This window comes from Giraffa tippelskirchi, chromosome 10, assembly GCF_054371585.1.
Source record: "Giraffa tippelskirchi isolate mGirTip1 chromosome 10, T2T-mGirTip1v1.2.pri, whole genome shotgun sequence".
NCBI lineage: Eukaryota > Metazoa > Chordata > Mammalia > Artiodactyla > Giraffidae > Giraffa > Giraffa tippelskirchi.
The window spans coordinates 94,610,643-94,630,462 of NC_137284.1; the positions used below are offsets into that span (position 1 = coordinate 94,610,643).

The window sequence follows — 19,820 nt, forward strand, 5'->3', positions numbered from 1 at the left end:
CCGGAGTCTACCCAAACCCATGTTCATCGAGTCAGTGATGCCATCCAACCATCTCATCCTCTGTCGTCCCCTTCTCCTCCCGGACCCCAATCCTACCCAGCATTAGGGTCTTTTCCAATGAGTCAACCCTTCGCATGAGGTGGCCAAAGTATTGGAGCTTCAGCTTCAACATCAGACCTTCCAATGAACACCCAGGATTGATCTCCTTTAGGATGGATTGATTGGATCTCCTTGCAGTCCAAGAAACTCTCAAGAGTCTTCTCCAACACCACAGTTCAAAAGCATCAATTCTGCGGCGCTCAGCTTTCTTCACCATCCAACTCTCACATCCATACATGACCACTGGAAAAACCATAGTCTTGACTAGACGGACTTTTGTTGGCAAAGGAATGTCTCTGCTTTTAAACATGCTATCTAGGTTGGCCATAACCTTCCTTCCAAGTAGTAAGCGTCTTTTAATTTCATGGCTGCAGTCACCATCAGCAGTGATTCTGGAGCCCAAAAAAGTAAAGTCTGACACTGTTTCCTCTGTTTCCCCATCTATTTCCCATGGAGTGATGGGACCAGATGCCATGATCTTAGTTTTCTGAACGTTGAGCTTTAAGCCAACTTTTTCACTCTCCTCCTTCACCTTCATCAAGAGGCTCTTTAGTTCTTCTTCACTTTCTGCCATAAGGGTGGTGTCATCCTCATATCTGAGGTTATTGATATTTCTCCCGGCAATCTTGATTCCAGCTTGTGTTTCTTCGAGCCCAGCGTTTCTCATGATGTACTCTGCATATAAGTTAAATAAGCAGGGTGACAATATACAGCCTTGACGTACTCCTTTTCCTATTTGGAACCAGTCTGTTGTTCCATGTCCAGTTCTGACTGTTGCTTCCTGACATGCATACAGGTTTCTCAAGAGACAGGTCAGATGGTCTGGTATTCCCATCTCTTTCAGAATTTTCCACAGTTTATTGTGATCCACACAGTCAAAGGCTTTGGCATAGTCAATAAAGCAGAAATAGATGTTTTTCTGGAACTCTCTTGCTTTTTCAATGATCCAGCGGATATTGGCAATTTGATCTCTGGTTCCTCTGCCTTTTCTAAAACCAGCTTGAACATCTGGAAGTTCACGGTTCACGTATTGCTGAAGCCTGGCTTGGAGAATTTTGAGCATTACTTTACTAGCATGTGAGATGAGTGCAATTGTGCGGTAGTTTGAGCATTCTTTGGCATTGCCTTTCTTTGGGATTGGAACGAAGACTGACCTCTTCCAGTCCTGTGGCCACTGCTGAGTTTTCCAAATTTGCTGGCATATCGAGTGCGCACTTTCACAGCATCACCTTTGAGGATTTGAAATAGCTCAACTGGAATTCCATCACCTCCACTAGCTTTGTTTGTAGTGATGCTTTCTAAGGCCCACTTCACTTCACATTCCAAGATGTCTGGCTCTGGGTGAGTGATCACACCATCGTGATTATCTGTGTCGTGAAGATCTTTTTTTGTACAGTTCTGTGTATTCTTGCCACCTCTTCTTAATATCTTCTGCTTCTGTTAGGTCCATACCATTTCTGTCCTTTATTGAGCCTATCTTTGCGTGAAATGTTCCCTTGGTATCTCTAATTTTCTTGAAGAGGTCTCTAGTCTTTCCCAATCTGTTGTTTTCCTCTATTTGTTTGCACTGATCGCTGAGGAAGGCTTTCTTATCTCTCCTTGCTATTCTTTGGAACTCTGCATTCAGATGAGACTATCTTTCCTTTTCTCCTTTGCTTTTCGCTTCTCTTCTCTTCCCAGCTATCTGTAAGGCCTCCTCAGACAGCCATTTTGCTTTTTTGCGTTTCTTCTCCATGGGGATTTTCTTGATCCCTGTCTCCTGTACAATGTCACGAACCTCTGTCCATAGTTCATCAGGCATTGTGTCTATCAGGTCTAGTCCCTTAAATCTATTTGTCACTTCCACTGTATACTCATAAGGGATTTGATCTAGGTCATACCTGAATGGTCTAGTGGTTTTCCCTACTTTCTTCAATTTAAGTCTGAATTTGGCAATAAGCAGTTCATGATCTGAGCCACAGTCTGCTCCTGGTCTTGTTTTTGCTGACTGTATAGAGCTTCTCCATCTTTGGCTGCAAAGAATATAATCAATCTGATTTCGGTGTTGACCATCTGGTGATGTCCACGTGTAGAGTCTTCTCTTGTGTTGTTGGAATAGGGTGTTTGCTATTACCAGTGCGCTCTCGTGGCAAAACTCTATTAGCCTTTGCCCTGCTTCATTCTGTACTCCAAGGCCAAACCTGCCTGTTACGCCAGGTGTTTCTTGACTTCCTACTTTTGCATTCCAGTCCCCTATAATGAAAAGGACATCTTTTTTGGGTGTTAGTTCTAAAAGGTCTTGTAGGTCTTCATAGAATCGTTCAACTTCAGCTTCTTCGGCGTTACTGGTCGGGGCATAGACTTGGATTACCGTGATATTGAACAGTTTGCCTTGGAAGCGAACAGAGATCATTCTGTCGTTTTTGAGACTGCATCCAAGTACTGCATTTCGGACTCTTCTGTTGACCATGATGGCTACTCCATTTCTTCTAAGGGATTCTTGCCCACAGTAGTAGATATAATGGTCATCTGAGTTAAATTCACCCATTCCAGTCCATCTTAGTTCGCTGATTCCTAGAATGTCAACGTTGACTCTTGCCATCTCCTGTTTGACCACTTCCAATTTGCCTTGATTCATGGACCTAACATTCCAGGTTCCTATGCAATATTGCTCTTTACAGCATCGGACTTTGCGTCTATCACCAATCACATCCACAGTTGGGTATCGTTTTTGCTTTGGCTCCATCCCATCATTCTTTCTGGAGTTATTTCTCCACTGATCTCCATTAGCATATTGGGCACCTACTGACCTGGGGAGTTCATCTTTCAGCGTCCTATCCTTTTGCCTTTTCATACTGTTCATGGAGTTCTCAAGGCAAGAATACTGAAGTGGTTTGCCATGCCCTTCTCCAGTGGACCACAATCCATACAATAGAAAGTTAGTTGCACAGTCGTGTCCAGCTCTTTGTGATTCCATGGACTGCAGCCTGTCCCACTCCTCTGTCCATGGAATTCTCCAGGCACAAGCACTAGAGTGCGTTGTCATTTCCTTCTCCAGGGGATGTGCCTGACCTGGGGATCGAATCTAGGTCTCCCACATTGCAGGCAGATTCTTTACCAGCTGAGCCTAAGGTTTTCTTTGTTCTCTTCAGAGGCAGAACTCCTCGCATTCTTCCCCCTCAAATCTCACATCTATTTTCTTAGTAAATTGGTAGGGTCTGGGGCAGCTACATTGTCCACCTTCCTTCTTGCTCTCTTTCGTAGAGAGTGCTAAATGCATACCAAATAATGGAGTGTTCAGATGATTAAAATGTAATCAAGCATAATTCTCTGAATATGTCGATAGGCATATTGATTGAATCAGTTTGTTTCAGGTTTATGTGTAATTGCCGAGTGCGGTACAGAAATTAAGCTGGACAGCTCTACTCTAAAGACACTTTCAAAATGGATGGAAAGCATTCAACTAGGAAAATGAGCTGAAAAAAGAAGAAAACCTTTTCTTCCTAAACCGAAATCTCATTGCAGCATCCTATATCTATATAGTGTTTGTTCTTTCTATAAGCAAAATAGATAAATGGGGAACTTCTTAGGCAGTTTCTTAAAGTTTCAGATGTAATTTGAGTCCTCTCCTCTCATGTTCTGATAGTTTATTTTATAGTTCTTTTGAATAAATTGATAATCTAAGAGAAACTGATAAGACTTAGAAGTGTGTTTTAGGATAGGGATCAGCAAACTGTGGCCCATGGGTCAACTCCAATTTGCTGCCTTGATTTTAGAAATTAAATTTTATTGGAACAAAGCCATGCTCATTCCTTTACATATTTTCTGGGCTGCAGAGGTAAGCAAACTGGGCAGACTCTGCATGGCCTAGAAAGCTAAAAATGTTTGCAGTCTGGTGCTTACTGACTCCTGTTAGGGGTCTTTAAATAAAGAATACCTTTTTCAGTATAAATGAGATGATATTGAAGAGATTGATTTCTGCTTTAATATTATTATAAAATTTGCTGCACAACTAAGTACTCGTTGAATGAATGTTGATCAGATAATTTAAGGAATTATGTATGCTTATATATAGTAAAACTAGTTCTTTTTTTTATAGTCAGAGTCAATTGATAACTTCAGTTCTGCATACATGATGATTTGTAAATTAGAGATTTCACGTGTTGTTTCTGCTTTCACATGAAATTGCTTTATAAAACATACTCTTCGAAGCAGTATTTATAAGCTATACCTATACAGTGCTTTGCCTAAAACATACACCCTGATTTTCATGTGCAAAGCCAGCATATTTACATAATTTGTAATTATTCTTTGCTAAGCAACATAGCCAACATTTTCTTAAATACATTACTTAGCAAGTAATGAAAGATGAAGATTCATGAAAGATGTCTTTATGCATTTATTGTTTCTTTTGCCAACAGCATAACATAGGTCTGATTTTATTTATTAAATTATAAAGCCTGCTCATTGGTTCCTTGGTCCAGAGTCCCAGTAATATTTATAAGTATCATCATGCCTTACATTCATGTCTTTTCTAAAACCCAAAAGCACTTCACTCACAAACCTCATTCATGTTCATAGTCCCCTAGAGAATAGGGGCAGGCACCATATACGTAACGATAGGTAGAAAAATTGAGACACACCACAAAATCATTCATTTCCCCTTTCTCTCTGTATATGAAAAATAGAGCTATATTTGGTTTTATTCATTAATGTTTACTCTTTAGTATAATTATTTTTGCAGCTTTGTTTCCATTCCAAAAAATATCTTACTCCTTCTCGTGCAAAGCAAGCAGTCTTCTAAAGAATATCACTCCTGTTAGTTTAGCATCTTCACTTTGCCACTAGAGTTGCAACACCATCGATTTGATTTGTATTCTTCGGTGTTTAAAACTCTGTATTAGTTCCTGTTGCCTTTATAGTGCTTCAGGAAGGCACACGTGGTCTTCTGTGATCTGCCCCCAGCGTCATCTCCAGTTTTGCCAGCCCCACCCTTGTCCAGTCTTAATTTTATATCCCTACTGTATTAAATTTGTAAGGCCTCCTCAGACAGCCATTTTGCTTTTTTGCATTTCTTTTCCATGGGGATGGTCTTGATCCATGTCTCCTGTACAATGTCACAAACCTTCATCTATAGTTCATCAGGCACTCTATCAGCTCTAGTCCATTAAATCTATTTCTCACTTCCACTGTATAATTGTAAGGGATTTGATTTAGGTCAGACCTGAATGGTCTAGTGGTTTTCCCTACTTCCTTCAATTTAAGTCTGAATTTGGCAATAAGGAGTTCATGATCTGAGCCACATTCAGCTCCTGGTCTTGTATTTGCTGACTGTATAGAGCTTCTCCATCTTTGGCTGCAAAGAATATCATCAGTCTGATTTTGGTATTGACCATCTGGTGATGTCCATGTGTAGAGTCTTCTCTTGTGTTGTTGGAAGAGGGTGTTTGCTATGACCAGTGCATTCTCTTGGCAAAACTCTATTAGCCTTTGCCTTGCTTCATTCTGAACTCCAAGGCCAAATTTGCCTGTTACTCCAGGTGTTTCTTGACCTCCTACTTTTGCATTCCAGCCCCCTATATGAAAAGGACATCTTTTTTGGGTGTTAGTTCTAAAAGTTCTTATAGGTCTTCTTAGAACCATTCAACTTCAGCTTCTTCAGCGTTACTGGTTGGGGCATAGGCTTGGATTACTGTGATATTGAATGGTTTGCCTTGGAAACGAACAGAGATCAAATACAAATAGCTGTGAAAAGAAGAGAAGCGAAAAGCAAAGGAGAAAAGGAAAGATATTCCCATCTGAATGCAGAGTTCCAAAGAACAGCAAGGAGAGATAAGAAAGCCTTCCTCAGCTATCAATACAAAGAAATAGAGGAAAACAACAGAATGGGAAAGACTAGAGACCTCTTCAGGAAAATTAGAGATACCAAAGGAAGCTTTCATGACAAGATGGGCTCAATAAAGGACAGAAATGGTATGGACCTAACAGAAGCAGAAGATATTAAGAAGAGGTGGCAAGAATACACAGAATAATTGTACAAAAAAGATCTTTACGACCCAGATAATCACGATGGTGTGATCACTCACCTAGAGCCAGACATCCTGGAATGTGAAGTCAAGTGGGCCTTAGAAAGCATCACTACGAACAAAGCTAGTGGAGGTGATGGAATTCCAGTTGAGCTATTTCAAATACTGAAAGATGATGCTATGAAAGTGCTGTACTCAATATGCCAACAAATTTGGAAAACTCAGCAGTGGCCACAGGACTGGAAAAGGTCAGTTTTCATTCCAATCCCAAAGAAAGGCAATGCCAAAGAATGCTCAAACTACTGCACAATTGCACTCATCTCACACACTAGTAAAGTAATGCTCAAAATTCTCCAAGCCAGGCTTCAGCAATACATGAACGATAAACTTCCAGATGTTCAAGCTGGTTTTAGAAAAGGCAGAGGAACCAGAGATCAAATTCCCAACATCTGCTGGATCATTGAAAAAGCAAGAGAGTTCCAGAAAAACATCTATTTCTGCTTTGTTGACTATGCCAAAGCCTTTGACTATGTGGATCACAATAAACGGTGAAAAATTCCTCAAGAGATGGGAATACCAGACCATCTGACCTGTCTCTTGAGAAACCTGTATGCAGGTCAGGAAGCAACAGTTAGAACTGGACATGGAACAACAGACTGGTTCCAAATAGGAAAAAGAGTACGTCAAGGCTGTATATTGTCACCCTGCTTACTTAACTTAGATGCAGAGTACATCATGAGAAATGTTGGGTTGGAAGAAGCACAAGCTGGAATCAAGATTGCCGGGAGAAACATCAATAACCTCAGATATGCAGATGACACCACCCTTATGGCAGAAAGTGAAGAAGAACTAAAAAGCCTTTTGATGAAAGTGAAAGAGGAGAGTGAAAAAGTTGGCTCAAAGCTCAACATTCAGAAAACTAAGATCATGGCATCTGGTCCCATCACTTCATGGCAAATAGATGGGGAAACAGTGGAAGCAATGTCATACTTTATTTTTTGGGGCTCCAAAATCCCTGCAGATGGTGATTGCAGCCATGAAATTAAAAGACGCTTACTCCTAGGAAGGAAAATTATGACCAACCTAGACAGCATATTAAAAAGCAGAGACATTACTTTGCCAACAAGGTCTGTCTAGTCAAGGCCGTAGTTTTCCCAGTAGTCATGTATGGATGTGAGAGTTGGACGGTGAAGAAAGCTGAGCTCTGAAGAATTGATGCTTTTGAACTGTGGTGTTGGAGAAGACTCTTGAGAGTCCCTTGGACTGCAAGGAGATCTAACCAGTACATCCGAAAGGAGATCAGTCCTGGGTGTTCATTGGAAGGACTGATGTTAAAACTGAAACTCCAATACTTTGACCACCTCATGCGAAGAGTTGACTCATTGGAAAAGACCCTGATACTGGGAAGGATCGGGGGCAGGAGGAGAAGGGGATGACAGAGGATGAGATGGCTGGATGGTATCACCGACTCGATGGACATGGGTTTGGGTAGACTCCAGGAGTTGGTGATGGACAGGGAGGCCTGGCGTGCTGGGATTCACGGGGTCGCAAAGAGTCAGACACGACTGAGCAACTGAACTGAACTGAACTGAACTCTGTTAAGTATGGGAGCGTGTAGTTGTCCTAACAGTGGTATTTCACCATCTTTCTCCTTTGACCCTTTGGACTGCAGGTCTGTCTGCCTCTACTGCCCTCATCCTTCAGCTTCCCCATCAACACCTTTAAGAAGCCTCCCTGAAACTCCCACCCTTCAAGCTGGGTTGAATGGCCTCCTTCTGGACCTCCATAGTTCTGTGTGGATATGTATTTAGTACTGTACTCTGTAGAAATTATTTTTCATTTTTTATCTTTCTTACTAGATTGTAAGTGCTGGGAAGGCAGGGCCACGTCTAAATCAACTGTTTGTCCCCAGCACACACATAGTATTCCAGGCCTGGTAGCTAACAGATACTAATAAATCTCACCCCCAAATACTGATGCTCTCTCTTCCCTCCTTACTCATTTTAGATTTCAAGGTTCATCATAATTAGGCTCTTGCAAACTGCTACTACTGCTGCTAAGTGACATCAGTCGTGTCCGACTCTGTGCAACCCCATAGACGGCAGCCCACCAGGCTCCGCCGTCCCTGGGATTCTCCAGGCAAGAATACTGGAGTGGGTTGCCATTTCCTTCTCCAGTTCATGAAAGGGAAAAGTGAAAGTGAAGTCACTCAGCGACCCCATGGACTGTAGCTTACCAGGCTCCTCCGTCCATGGGATTTTCCAAGCAAGACTGCTGCTGCTGCTGCTGCTAAGTCGCTTCAGTCATGTCCGACTCTGTGCGACCCCATAGACGGCAGCCCACCGTTTATCTCCTTTTTCCTCCCATCTCTCTCCCCCTCCTCCCGCCCCTTTCCTTGTCTACTTCTCTTGTGTCTCTCAAGGTCTGAGTCCTGTTGATAGTCTACTTATCCATCTACTTTATACCCACAGACATGCATCTCAACATTGCTGAAAGAACTAACTTCTTGTTTTAAATATACAGTCACTGCATTCAAATGGTCCCTAAGCCCTGTGACAGTCCTGTTGCACTTCTCTAAATTCTTCACTTTTTCACTCTCCAGAACTGTTTTAGATCATTTCATCTCACTTCTAAATTCTAAATCCACCCTACTTCATTAAACTCAGAGAATTAATAAAAAAAATCATCTTCTTACCACTGAAACTACCATCCTCTGCCAACTGGACTCAAACTCTGAATGTCATTGGGTTACAAGTTTTAGTCCCTCTTCTACTGCTGTGACTCTCAACCCCATTATCCTTCCCAAGGGCTCTTGTTTTCTGCAGTTACTTCTTCACTTCCTGTCACCCTACAGGCATCCTCTTGACACCTCCTATCCCAAAAAATAAAAGTAAAAACCTCTTTTTGTCTCATATTCCTTTACTTACTGCCCCATTTCTCTGTTCTGCTTCACAGCAGATTTTTTTTTCTTTTAACTTTTTATTCAGACATGATAAATTCAAATCATAGAAGAGATGCAGAAATACTACCAAGAAAAGCCCTATAGCCCTCACTCAGATAAAATCTTATATTTGCCCTATCCTTTTCTCTCTCTTCATATTTTCCTTATTATTATTTTTACAGTTTCCAAATGGTGATTTTCTAATTTCCTTATTCCTTCTCCATTTATTAAATGCCATTCTATTGTTAAAGGAGGAGCTTTTCCATTTTTCCCACAGTTATTTATTGATTTGCCTATTTGATATATTCAGTAGATTTTATTTTATTGTTCAGATTGTCTCAGATTTGGCCAGTGGGAGTCTTTTCAAGCTGGGTCCCCTATCATTTTGTCATGCCCCCATTCTGTAAGCATTTCCATTCTGGTATAACATTAGATATTTCGAGCTTATCCTGTACTTTTCCTCCTCCATCCTTTGAGTCAACCATTTCTCTAGTGAGCCTTAAAGTGAAGAATGGTATATAGAAAGTAAGATCTGGACCCTCAGTGTGCTACTGGCGTGTTTTTGCTTCTAGGTGCCCTTAGCAGACAGAACTGATAGTAGCTTAAATTTCACCACCTCAGAGACACTTCCTGAGTGCTCCCATCTCTGTGTGGCTGCATGTGCTCCATCCTGGCACTCTGTTCAAACTTTCTGCGTGACACTTAGCACTCACTATTGTATGGTTGGTTGGGTTCTTTATTGAGTGTCTTCCTCCCTGACTAGAAAATGAGTATTATGAGAACAAAGACCCCAGCTATCTTTTCATCCTCAGCACTTAGTAGAAAGTCTGAGGCCTAGTAGGCATTCCATATGTTGATGAATGGATAGATGAAGGGATAACTCCCTTGTCTTATGACAGTTTTATCTGTGTAACAGCTTCATCTTCTCTAGTCATGAAGACTAGGAATCTTTGGAGGGGCTCTTAGGTTTCATGAACTCTCAGCAATTAGAGACTGGAAGAAACTTTCCTTCTTCATATTCTTGATGTAAATAGTAAAGATTTATCATTATTGTTAAGGAGCTTAATTCTCACCACCCTTCTATATTTGTTGTACATACTGACTCTAATGTAGATTTGATAAAAACTATTTTTATAAGCCCTCACTTTAAATATCTTTAAGATGTTTATAATCATACTGTCCCTCAACCCTCCTCTTAAGTAACTTAAACCTTTTATATGTGAGACTTACTCATGAAGATGAAGAAACCTATACTTTGTTATTCTTGAAATGTATTACGTCCATGCTTCTTTACTAGAATTTTTGCTTTTCTCTACTTCCTCACTCCCCACTCAGTGACTTTTTTAATATTACCACTTTGGTGGGTTTTTTAAAATATATAATATAATAATTTTAAAACATCAGAAGATTTTACACTAAAGAAAAATGTACGTTTTTCTTTCTTTAAGCAAAGGAATTTAAAAAATCATATTAGATAGGTTCTTACTAAGATATTTTTTATAACCTAATGAATTTTATTATATCTTATCCCATATACATATATTTTATGTGGGCTTTTTTCCCACTGTAATTTTTTAAAACTAAACTTTATGTTAGGATGTGTATGCTGTGTACTAAGTCGCTATAGTCATGTCTGACTCTTTGTGCCCACCAGGCTCCTCTGTCCATGGGATTCTCCAGGCAAGAATACTAGAGTGGCTTTCCATGCTCTTCTCCAGGGGATCTTCCCCATCCAGGGATTGAACCTGGGTCTACTGCATTGCAGGCAGATTCTTTACCATCTGAGCCACCAGGATAATTTAGATTTATACAAAATAGTATAGAGAATAGGCAATATAGTACAGAGAATTATCATATTCCCCATACTCAGTGTCTCCTAATATTCATGTCTTACATTAATATGGTATATTTATATAATTAATGAATCAATATGGATATATTATTATTGAAAAAAATCCATAGTTTATTCAAATTTCCTTAATTTTGACCTGAGATCTTTTTTGTATTCTAGGATCTCATTCAGGATACCACATTACATTTAGTTTCATATCTCCTTAGGTTTCTCTTGGCTACAGTAATTTTTCAGACTTATCTTTGAAGACCTTGACAGTTTTGAGAAGTACTGGCTTTTTGCAGAATGTTTCTCAATTGGAATCTGATGTTTTTCATGATTAGACTGGGGTTATGGGACTTGAGAGGAAAGTCACGGAGGTGAAAATGCCATTTTTACTACATGATTTCAAGAATATATTATCAACATGATTTACACCGTTGATGTTGACCTTGATTTTCTGGTTGAGGTAGTGTTTGACACTACCTCACTAAAAAAAAGCTACTTTTTTAACCCCTTATTTCCACAGTGTAGTCTTTGGAAGGAAAGTCACTATTTGTAGCCTAAGATTAAGAAGTAAGGGGTTATGCCCTATCTCCTTGAGGACAGAGTATCTGAATAAATGTTTGAAGCTCTTCTGCACAGATTTTTCTATTTACCCCTATTTATTTATATCAGAAAAACTCATGGATATCCACTTTATACTTCAGATTATAATTTAATACTACTTGTTTTGTTGCTCAGGTCATTTTTTTCAGCTTTAGTCATTGGGAGCGTTCCATCAATTGACTCCTGTGTCTCCTTGATGTATCCTCATCATCGTGGATTTTTTTTGCTTTTTTTTTGAGTACATCATTCTAACTCTACAAGATACTCCAGGCTTATCTTGTATATATCTTGCCCCATTACTAAAATAAGTATTTTCTGTGTTTTGTTTTTTTTTTAACTCAACTGGATTCTGTGATACTATTTGCTTTTGGTTTTTAATTCTGAATTCAGTTCAGTTCAGTCGCTCAGTCGTGTCTGACTCTTTGCGACTCCATGAATTGCAGCATGCCAGGCCTCTCTGTCCATCACCAACTCCCGGAGTCTACCCAAACCCATGTCCATCGAGTCAGTGATGCCATCTAACCATCTCATCCTCTGTTGTCCCCTTCTCCTCCTGCCCCCAATCCTACCCAGCATTAGGGTCTTTTCCAATGAGTCAACTCTTCGCATGAGGTGGTCAAAGTATTGGAGTTTCAGCTTCAACATCAGTCCTTCCAATGAACACCCAGGATTGATCTCCTTTAGGATGGATTGATTGGATCTCCTTGCAGTCCACAGGACTCTCAAGAGTCTTCTCCAACACCACAGTTCAAAAGCATCAATTCTGCGGTGCTCAGCTTTCTTCACCATCCAACTCTCACATCCATACATGACCACTGGAAAAACCATAGCCTTGACTAGACGGACTTTTGTTGGCAAAGTAATGTCTCTGCTTTTAAATATGCTATTAGGTTGGCCATAACCTTCCTTCCAAGGAGTAAGCGTCTTTTAATTTCATGGCTGCAATCACCATCAGCAGTGATTTTGGAGCCCCAAAAAATAAAGTCTGACACTGTTTCCACTGTTTCCCCATGTATTTCCCATGAAGTGATGGGACCAGATGCCATCATCATAGTTTTCTGAACGTTGAGCTTTAAGCCAACTTTTTCACTCTCCTCTTTCACTTTCATCAAGAGGCTCTTTAGTTCTTCTTCACTTTCTGCCATAAGGGTGGTGTCATCTGCATATCTGAGGTTATTGATATTTCTCCCGGCAATCTTGATTCCAGCTTGTGTTTCTTCCAGCCCAGCGTTTCTCATGATGTACTCTGCATCTAAGTTAAATGAGCAGGGTGACAATATACATCCTTGTCATACTCCTTTTCCTATTTGGAACCAGTCTGTTGTTCCATGTCCAGTTCTAACTGTTGCTTCCTGACCTGCATACAGGTTTCTCAAGAGACAGGTCAGATGGTCTGGTATTCCCATCTCTTTCAGAATTTTCCACAGCTTATTGTGATCCACACAGTCAAAGGCTTTGGCATAGTCAATAAAGCAGAAATAGATGTTTTTCTGGAACTCTCTTGGTTTTTTGATGATCCAGCGGATATTGGCAATTTGATCTCTGGTTCCTCTGCCTTTTCTAAAACCAGCTTGAACATCTGGAAGTTCACGGTTCACATATTGCTGAAGCCTGGCTTGGAGAATTTTGAGCATTACTTTACTAGCATGTGAGATGAGTGCAATTGTGAATTAGCATGAGATATTTGTAACAATTATATTTTTATCAAAATATCAAGAGTAGTCTGTTTGCTTTGTGAATTTCCAGCTAGTCTGAATTTTTTTTCATTAAGGATATAATTGGGTTTAGTTGAAACCAAGATTCCTATCAAGTGATTAAAATGGTCCTCCATTGTTTACCTGACATTTATCATATTTTCAAAACTGAACTGATTTCACACAAATGGATTTTTCACATGCTTAAAGCTTAGACTTGTCACTTATCTGCTCTGTAATTCCTTCAAGGAACCCAACAAACGCTAGGCACAGTGCTGGGTGCTCAGAATAGAAAGACAAGACACATCTGCATTTTTTTTTCTTTTAATTTTTAAAAACATTTTTGGCTACCCTGGGTCTTTGTTGCTGCACTCAGGCTTTCTCTAGTTGTGGCAAGCAGGGGTTGCTCTCTTGTTGCGGAACATGGACTCTAGGGTGCAGGGGCTTCAGTAGTGGCACATGAGCTCAGTAGTTGCAGCTTACAGGCTTATTAGTTGCTCTGCGGCATGTGGAATCTTCCTGGGACCAGGGATTGAACCCATATACCCTACATTGGCCGGCAGATTCTTAACCACTGGACCACCAGGGAAGTCCAACTGTTTTTCTTGAGTAGTCCACAGTCTGCTGGGGACATAGTTTGTTGTTGTTGAATTGCTAAGTCATGTCCAACTCTTTGCGACCCCATGAACTGTAGCCCGCCAGGCTCCTCTGTTTATGGGATTCTCCAGGCAAGAATACTGAAATGGGTTGTCATTTCCTTCTCCAGGGGGTTCTTTCTGACCCAGGGATCAAACCCACATCTCCAGCATTGCAGGCGGATTCTTTACCACTGAGCCACCAGGGAAGCCCAGGGGTATAGTTACACTTCAGCATAAGTGATATAATAAAATTAAGCTCAAGATGAAGTAGAAACCAACAGAAGAGATCAAGAATAATTTCTTGACATTTTGAAGGATAAGTATTAATTAGCCAGATGAAGTAGGAGAGAATGAGTCAGGCAAGGACGTTAAAGGAGATGAGCAAGGATGTTTTAAGAAAATGAGCAGCATGCAACTGAGAGAGTAGTACTTTTTGAAATACTACAAGGAGCTCACTGTGACTGGACCGTAAAATAAGATGGAGGCAGTGATGCAAGTTGAAAAGTAGGTCTAAGATCCATCATAAAGGGTCTCGTGTGCCATGTTTACATGTTACATCTGAGGGGCACTGTTGTGGGGTTTTTAGGCATAGGAGCGAGCAGTCTCTTTGACATCACTGTGAACAATGAACTAGAGTAGCCAAGAAACAAGGTGAGGAATCCATTTCAGTAGAGATGAAGAGAGTGGTAATAGTGACTGAGTGGAGTAGATAGATTGGAGAGATATAAAGGAAGTAGAACCAACACACCTTATCAACATATGGGTGTGGGGTTAAAAGAAGGTAGGTAATGTTTGAAGTAGTAAATAAAACCGACCTTACCTGCATGTACCTGACAAGATAGGCACACACAAAAATAAGCATAATATAATTAAAACCACAACTTACATCCCTTACTGAACAGATGTTTGTGTGTCCTTTCCAAGTATTTTGGAAGTATTACTGTAGATTAATGGTCCAGTGATGATCCCTGTAAAGCAATAGTGCATATAAGGATTAAGTATACTGAATAGTCTGGAATGTCACTCTCAAGTTCTCAAAAATAGAACCAAATGGACTGAAAAGAAATCAAAACCAGATGTATGAACACTTTTCAAATTAGTTTTCCTCTAGTGCAGTCCTTATATCTCATATACCACAGCTATCTTGAGCTCTCTTGCCAATAGGTCTAAAAATGTTTTTTTATGTTCCTGGCAGAGTTTAGTTGATACTGTCTGTTATCTCGGATAGAAATCATAGCAATACATTTACACAGTGCATCGGTCTCACCAACTCCTCCCACTGTGCAAATAGCTCAATAAATGTAAGTTTGGCTCTTGGAAAACCACAGATATTTTTGGCCTGCTTACATGTCATTTTACACAAACATTTTGGCTTACTACATGTCACTGTAACATTAATTAGAGTTTTTCTTTATATTAATGATTTGTGCCTCTAAAAGTTCCCAGTGAGCATAACTGAACCTGTCCAGTAATCTCATGAAATATCTCAACATTTCCATACCACTACTGGAAAGTGATAGCTCATTTTGGCAGATGGGAAAATTGAAATAGTGACTTAGATGTATCACCTCAAGCCTCCTCATCTGATGTCTTCCCTATATATGCTGTTTCTAAAATAACATGGTTTGAAATAAAACAAGAAGCATATTCAAATGTCAGATAACAACTTTATGTAATCGCTTAGTCATAAAGGCAGTTCCAGAAGGAGGTAGAAGACAACCAAAACAGAATATTGTAGTGTTTATAAAATGAGAGGTAAAGAAAGGACTGGGAAACAGTCCAGAAGGCTCCTAGACAGTAACAGCCTCTTCTAATTGGAGTAAATCAGTAAGCTAGTAATCATTAGGTTTACTAATATCCACTGAAATACAAAATAAAATAAGAAACACAGTTCATGCCTTGGCTTGATAAGTGCTAGAAAAACAGGATTTGCCTGCAGTTGTTTTGTTATAGCTTTGTACTTTCTTCATAATCAAAAGAAACTTCTGGATAAGGCTATACCGTGGTTTCTAGCTTTTCTGACAGATTCGTAGGGTCACCTGATTCATTCTTTCTCCTCACTCAATTCATAAGAAAATAATATCTTTTAATAAGGAAATTGTAGTATTTTTTAATGAGTTGATATATGATTTATTAAATCTCCTAATTAATTTATTCATGTCAGAAATTTAAGTATAAGTCATTTTTAACATTAAGAACTGTTTGATATAAGCTCCTGATCAACATTTTTAAAACCACTGTTACAGACTACTCAGATATTATTAATACTAGGTTGTAGAATCTTCTTTGCTTTTTATGTACCCGAGACCAGACTCTTAAACATTTTTAGTAAGGACGGTCCTGAAGATGACACCATGCTCTATTTTTCGAGTATCTTCTAGGAAATGCCTTATGCCCAAATTGAAAACTAATGCATCATCTTTATGTTGTGGCTATGATCCTTACGAAATCTAACTACCAGAAATCTCTCTTCCACATCCAACCCATGCCTTTCTTTACTAAGTGACACATTAAAGTCAAATTCAGTTTTTAATACCTAATTTAGATTTATGGATCTATAGAAGTAATGTGAGGAAATTATAAAGCTATGCTATCTAATATCACTAGCCGTTAGCTGTGTATGGCTATATAAATCAGAATTTAATTTAAATTTAATTTAAAACCCAGTTCTTCTGTTGCACTTGCCATATTTAAAGTGTTGCACAGGGAACTCAGCCCAGTGCTCTGTGATGACCTAGAGAAGTAGGATGGAGCGAGTAGGAGGGAGGCTCACAAGGGAAGGCGTATATGTATACATATAACCAATTCATACAATGTTGTTGTACAGCAGAAAGTAACAACGTTGTGAAGTGATTATATTCCAGTTACAAAAATTTTTTAAATAAAGTGCTCAATAGCCATATAAAGCTAGTGGCTACCATATTGGACAGCACAGATGTAGAACAATGCAGAGTTTAATTAGACAAAATAGTCAAGAAAATATTGATACAAAAGGTACTTCAGTTGATAGTGACTTACACATTTATATATAAAAATGCCCATATGATGGCTTCTCAGGTGGGAAGACAATCAAACTGTTTATAAAGAAAATAAAATTTAATTTCATTTTGCAAAAAAGTGACTTAAATTTTATAAATCCCACTTTCTTTCCTCAAATCCTACCCTCAAAGATTTACAAATGCAGAACTTCTGAAGGCTGCATGTGCAGAATTGTATGTAGAGCTAGTTCAGGATTCCAGAATTTCTCCAGTCCATCTTACACAACTCTTCCCTTCTGCACATTTTCTCACTAGCTTCTATACAAAGTGTTGACTTAAATGTATATCTTTATATATATATTTTAACTTTTATCTAATCTGCTGACTTAGCTCCTTGGTAGACAAAGACTAATATATAGCCATATTCGTGTATCACCTTGAAGTAATGTCTTTAAATGCCACTTATACACCCCATATTTTTCTACTTTGTATAAGAAAGTGATCATTCTTAAGGAAATAGGGTCACCCATCTCTTAATAAAAATGATAAAATATTTTTTCCACCCTCAGTTTTTTCAAAAGCAGACCCTTCTGATAAATTCTATTCGGTAATGCTTGAGTCCAGGCTGAGCCTGGGAAAGGTTAGGGTAAATCTGGAACATCTTCTGCCAGAAACTGTTGGAAGAATAGTCAAAGGACATAAATGCCAGCCTGAAAGGGGTTCCCCCTGGCCAGACCTGAGGGAAATTAAGTATATTAATGAGTTATAAATCATTTTTAAAAATAGGAATCTATTTTTAGTTCATACTGATGGTGGATGGATGGATATGAAAGAAAGGATTTCTCTTCTTTATACTACAGTGCTGACTGATAAATTTGGATTGAGTGGTGAAGTTGGAAAATCACTATTTTGCAATCATCATAACAAAGATTGGTTTGGGAAAGAATGATCTGTAGATGCTGAATATAAACTTGAAGTTTTGACAAGAAACAGGATGTTTTGTCGTTCAGTCACTCAGTCATGTCCCAACCCCATGGACTGCAGCACACCAGGCTTCCCTGTCCTTCACTATCTTCCGGAGTTTGCTCAAACTTATTTCCGTTGAGTCTATGATGCCATCCAGCCATTTCATCCTCTGTCGCCCCCTTCTCCTCCTGCCCTCAATCTTTCCCAGCATCAGAGTGTTTCAGTGAGTTGGCTCTTTGTGTCAGTTGGCCAGAGTATTAGAGCTTCAGCTTCAGCATCAGTCCTTCCAATGAATATTCAGGGTTGATTTCCTTTAGGATTGACTGGTTTGATCTCCTTGCTGTCCTGGGGACTCTCAAGAGTCTTCTCCAGCACCACAGTTCAAAAGCATCAATTTTTCAGCACTCAGTCTTCTTTATGGTCCAACTCTCACATCCATACATGACTATTGGAAAAACCATAGCTTTGACTATACAGACCTTTATCAGGAAAGTGATGTCTCTGCTTTTTAATACACCGTCTAAGTTTGTCATAGCTTTTCTTCCAAGAAGCAAGCATCTTTTAATTTCATGGCTGCATTCACCGAATGGAGTGATTTTGGAGCCCAAGAAAATAAAGTCTGTCACTGTTTCCATTTTTTCCCCATCTATTTGCCATGAAGTGATGGGACCGGATGCCATGATCTTAGTTTTTTGAATATTGAGTTTTAAGCCAGCTTTTTCACTCCTCTTTCACCTCCATCAAGAGGCTCTTATGTTCCTCTTCACTTTCTGCCATAAAGTGGTGTCATTACATAGTCTTAATTGTCCAAACACTTCTTAGTTACAGGAGGAAAATAACTATAAAAGTGGAAAAAACAGAGGCAGATGGGCCTCTGGATGTGATAACCTTGAGATACATTCAACATCAACATATATTCAACATTATGTCATATTTGCATGTAAGAGGGAGGTATAATCTGAATTTAATCAGAGAACATCAGGCAAAATCAAAATGGAAAACATTCTATTAAAAAGAGGGGGCTGTGTTCTTAAAAATATCAGTGTCATTGAAGAGTAGGGAGAAGAAGGCAAGGGGGAAAGATAATGAACTATCCCAGATTAGTGGAAATTAAAGAGACATGACATCTTAATGCTAATCTTCAATATAGGACTAGATATCTGGACTAGAACTGAGAAAAATGATAAAAAGGACATAAGTGTTATAGTTGTGAAGATTGGAAATGGATGGTAGATCAGATAAAAAGTATTATATTGGTGTTAAATTTCCTAAATTTGGTAACTGTACTATGAATGTCTTTGTTCTTAGGAAATACACAGTGATTTCCTAAGGGTAAAGGCATGAAGTCTGTAACTGGATCTCAAATGGTTCAAGAAAATAACTGTGCTTGTAGAGAGAATACAATATCAAATAAAGGCTACAAAGGAGTTCTCTTTGCAACTTTCCCATAAATTTGAAATAATTTGAAGTTCAAGATTTTTTAATTCTATTCAATGTTCTCTAGCCCTTTCTAAGGCACAAAATGACGTGATGATAATGAAGATGCAATCAGAGAGACTTTCAAAAGAGTACAACCGGCTCCTGAGAGAACACTCGGGACTTCAGGTGGGTGACATCCACTTTATGAGCCTCAGCTTTTAAAAAATAATTACTTAAGTCAATTATTTGGGCTGTCCACCTTCCGAAGTCAAGGTGTTCTTAATTCTGACTTTGCTAAATGATTAAGCCAATTTTTAATTGGAGGCTTAATAGTGGGACATTGCATAAATATGCAAGATAATCATGACATAGAGATTTCCAGCATGCTAACTTAAGCACTCTTGCGGTAATGTTTTAAGCAAAAGAATCCAGCAGCATTGAAAAAAAGACTGGTCCTGAAATAATTTAGTTTTGAATTTGGAATGTTTGCCATATGCATGTCAAAATACAACCAAAAATCAAAGTCCTAAATCACACTACTCTTCTGTCCTACTGTTTTAAACATCTTAGGACAAACACTGAAGCATTCAAATATACGTTTTTCCTCCAGAGTTGAATTGAAAGATGCAAATAGGGAAAA

The 19,820-nt window shown here is 39.1% G+C and overlaps 1 protein-coding gene across 16 annotated transcripts in view; it reads left to right on the forward strand.

Moving 5' to 3' along the window:
* The window catches only part of BCAP29 (B cell receptor associated protein 29), a 56,755-nt gene that overhangs the window by 27,787 nt on the left and 9,148 nt on the right, over positions 1-19,820 (forward strand). For 10 of the 16 annotated variants that reach the window (XM_081535978.1, XM_081535966.1, XM_081535976.1 and 7 more), the window contains one exon: positions 19,266-19,366. The exons of the other annotated variants lie outside the window; for them this stretch is intronic. In XM_081535978.1, coding sequence (XP_081392104.1) covers positions 19,266-19,366 — 101 coding nt within the window. The remainder of the gene's footprint in view (positions 1-19,265; positions 19,367-19,820) is intronic. 16 annotated transcript variants of the gene reach the window in all.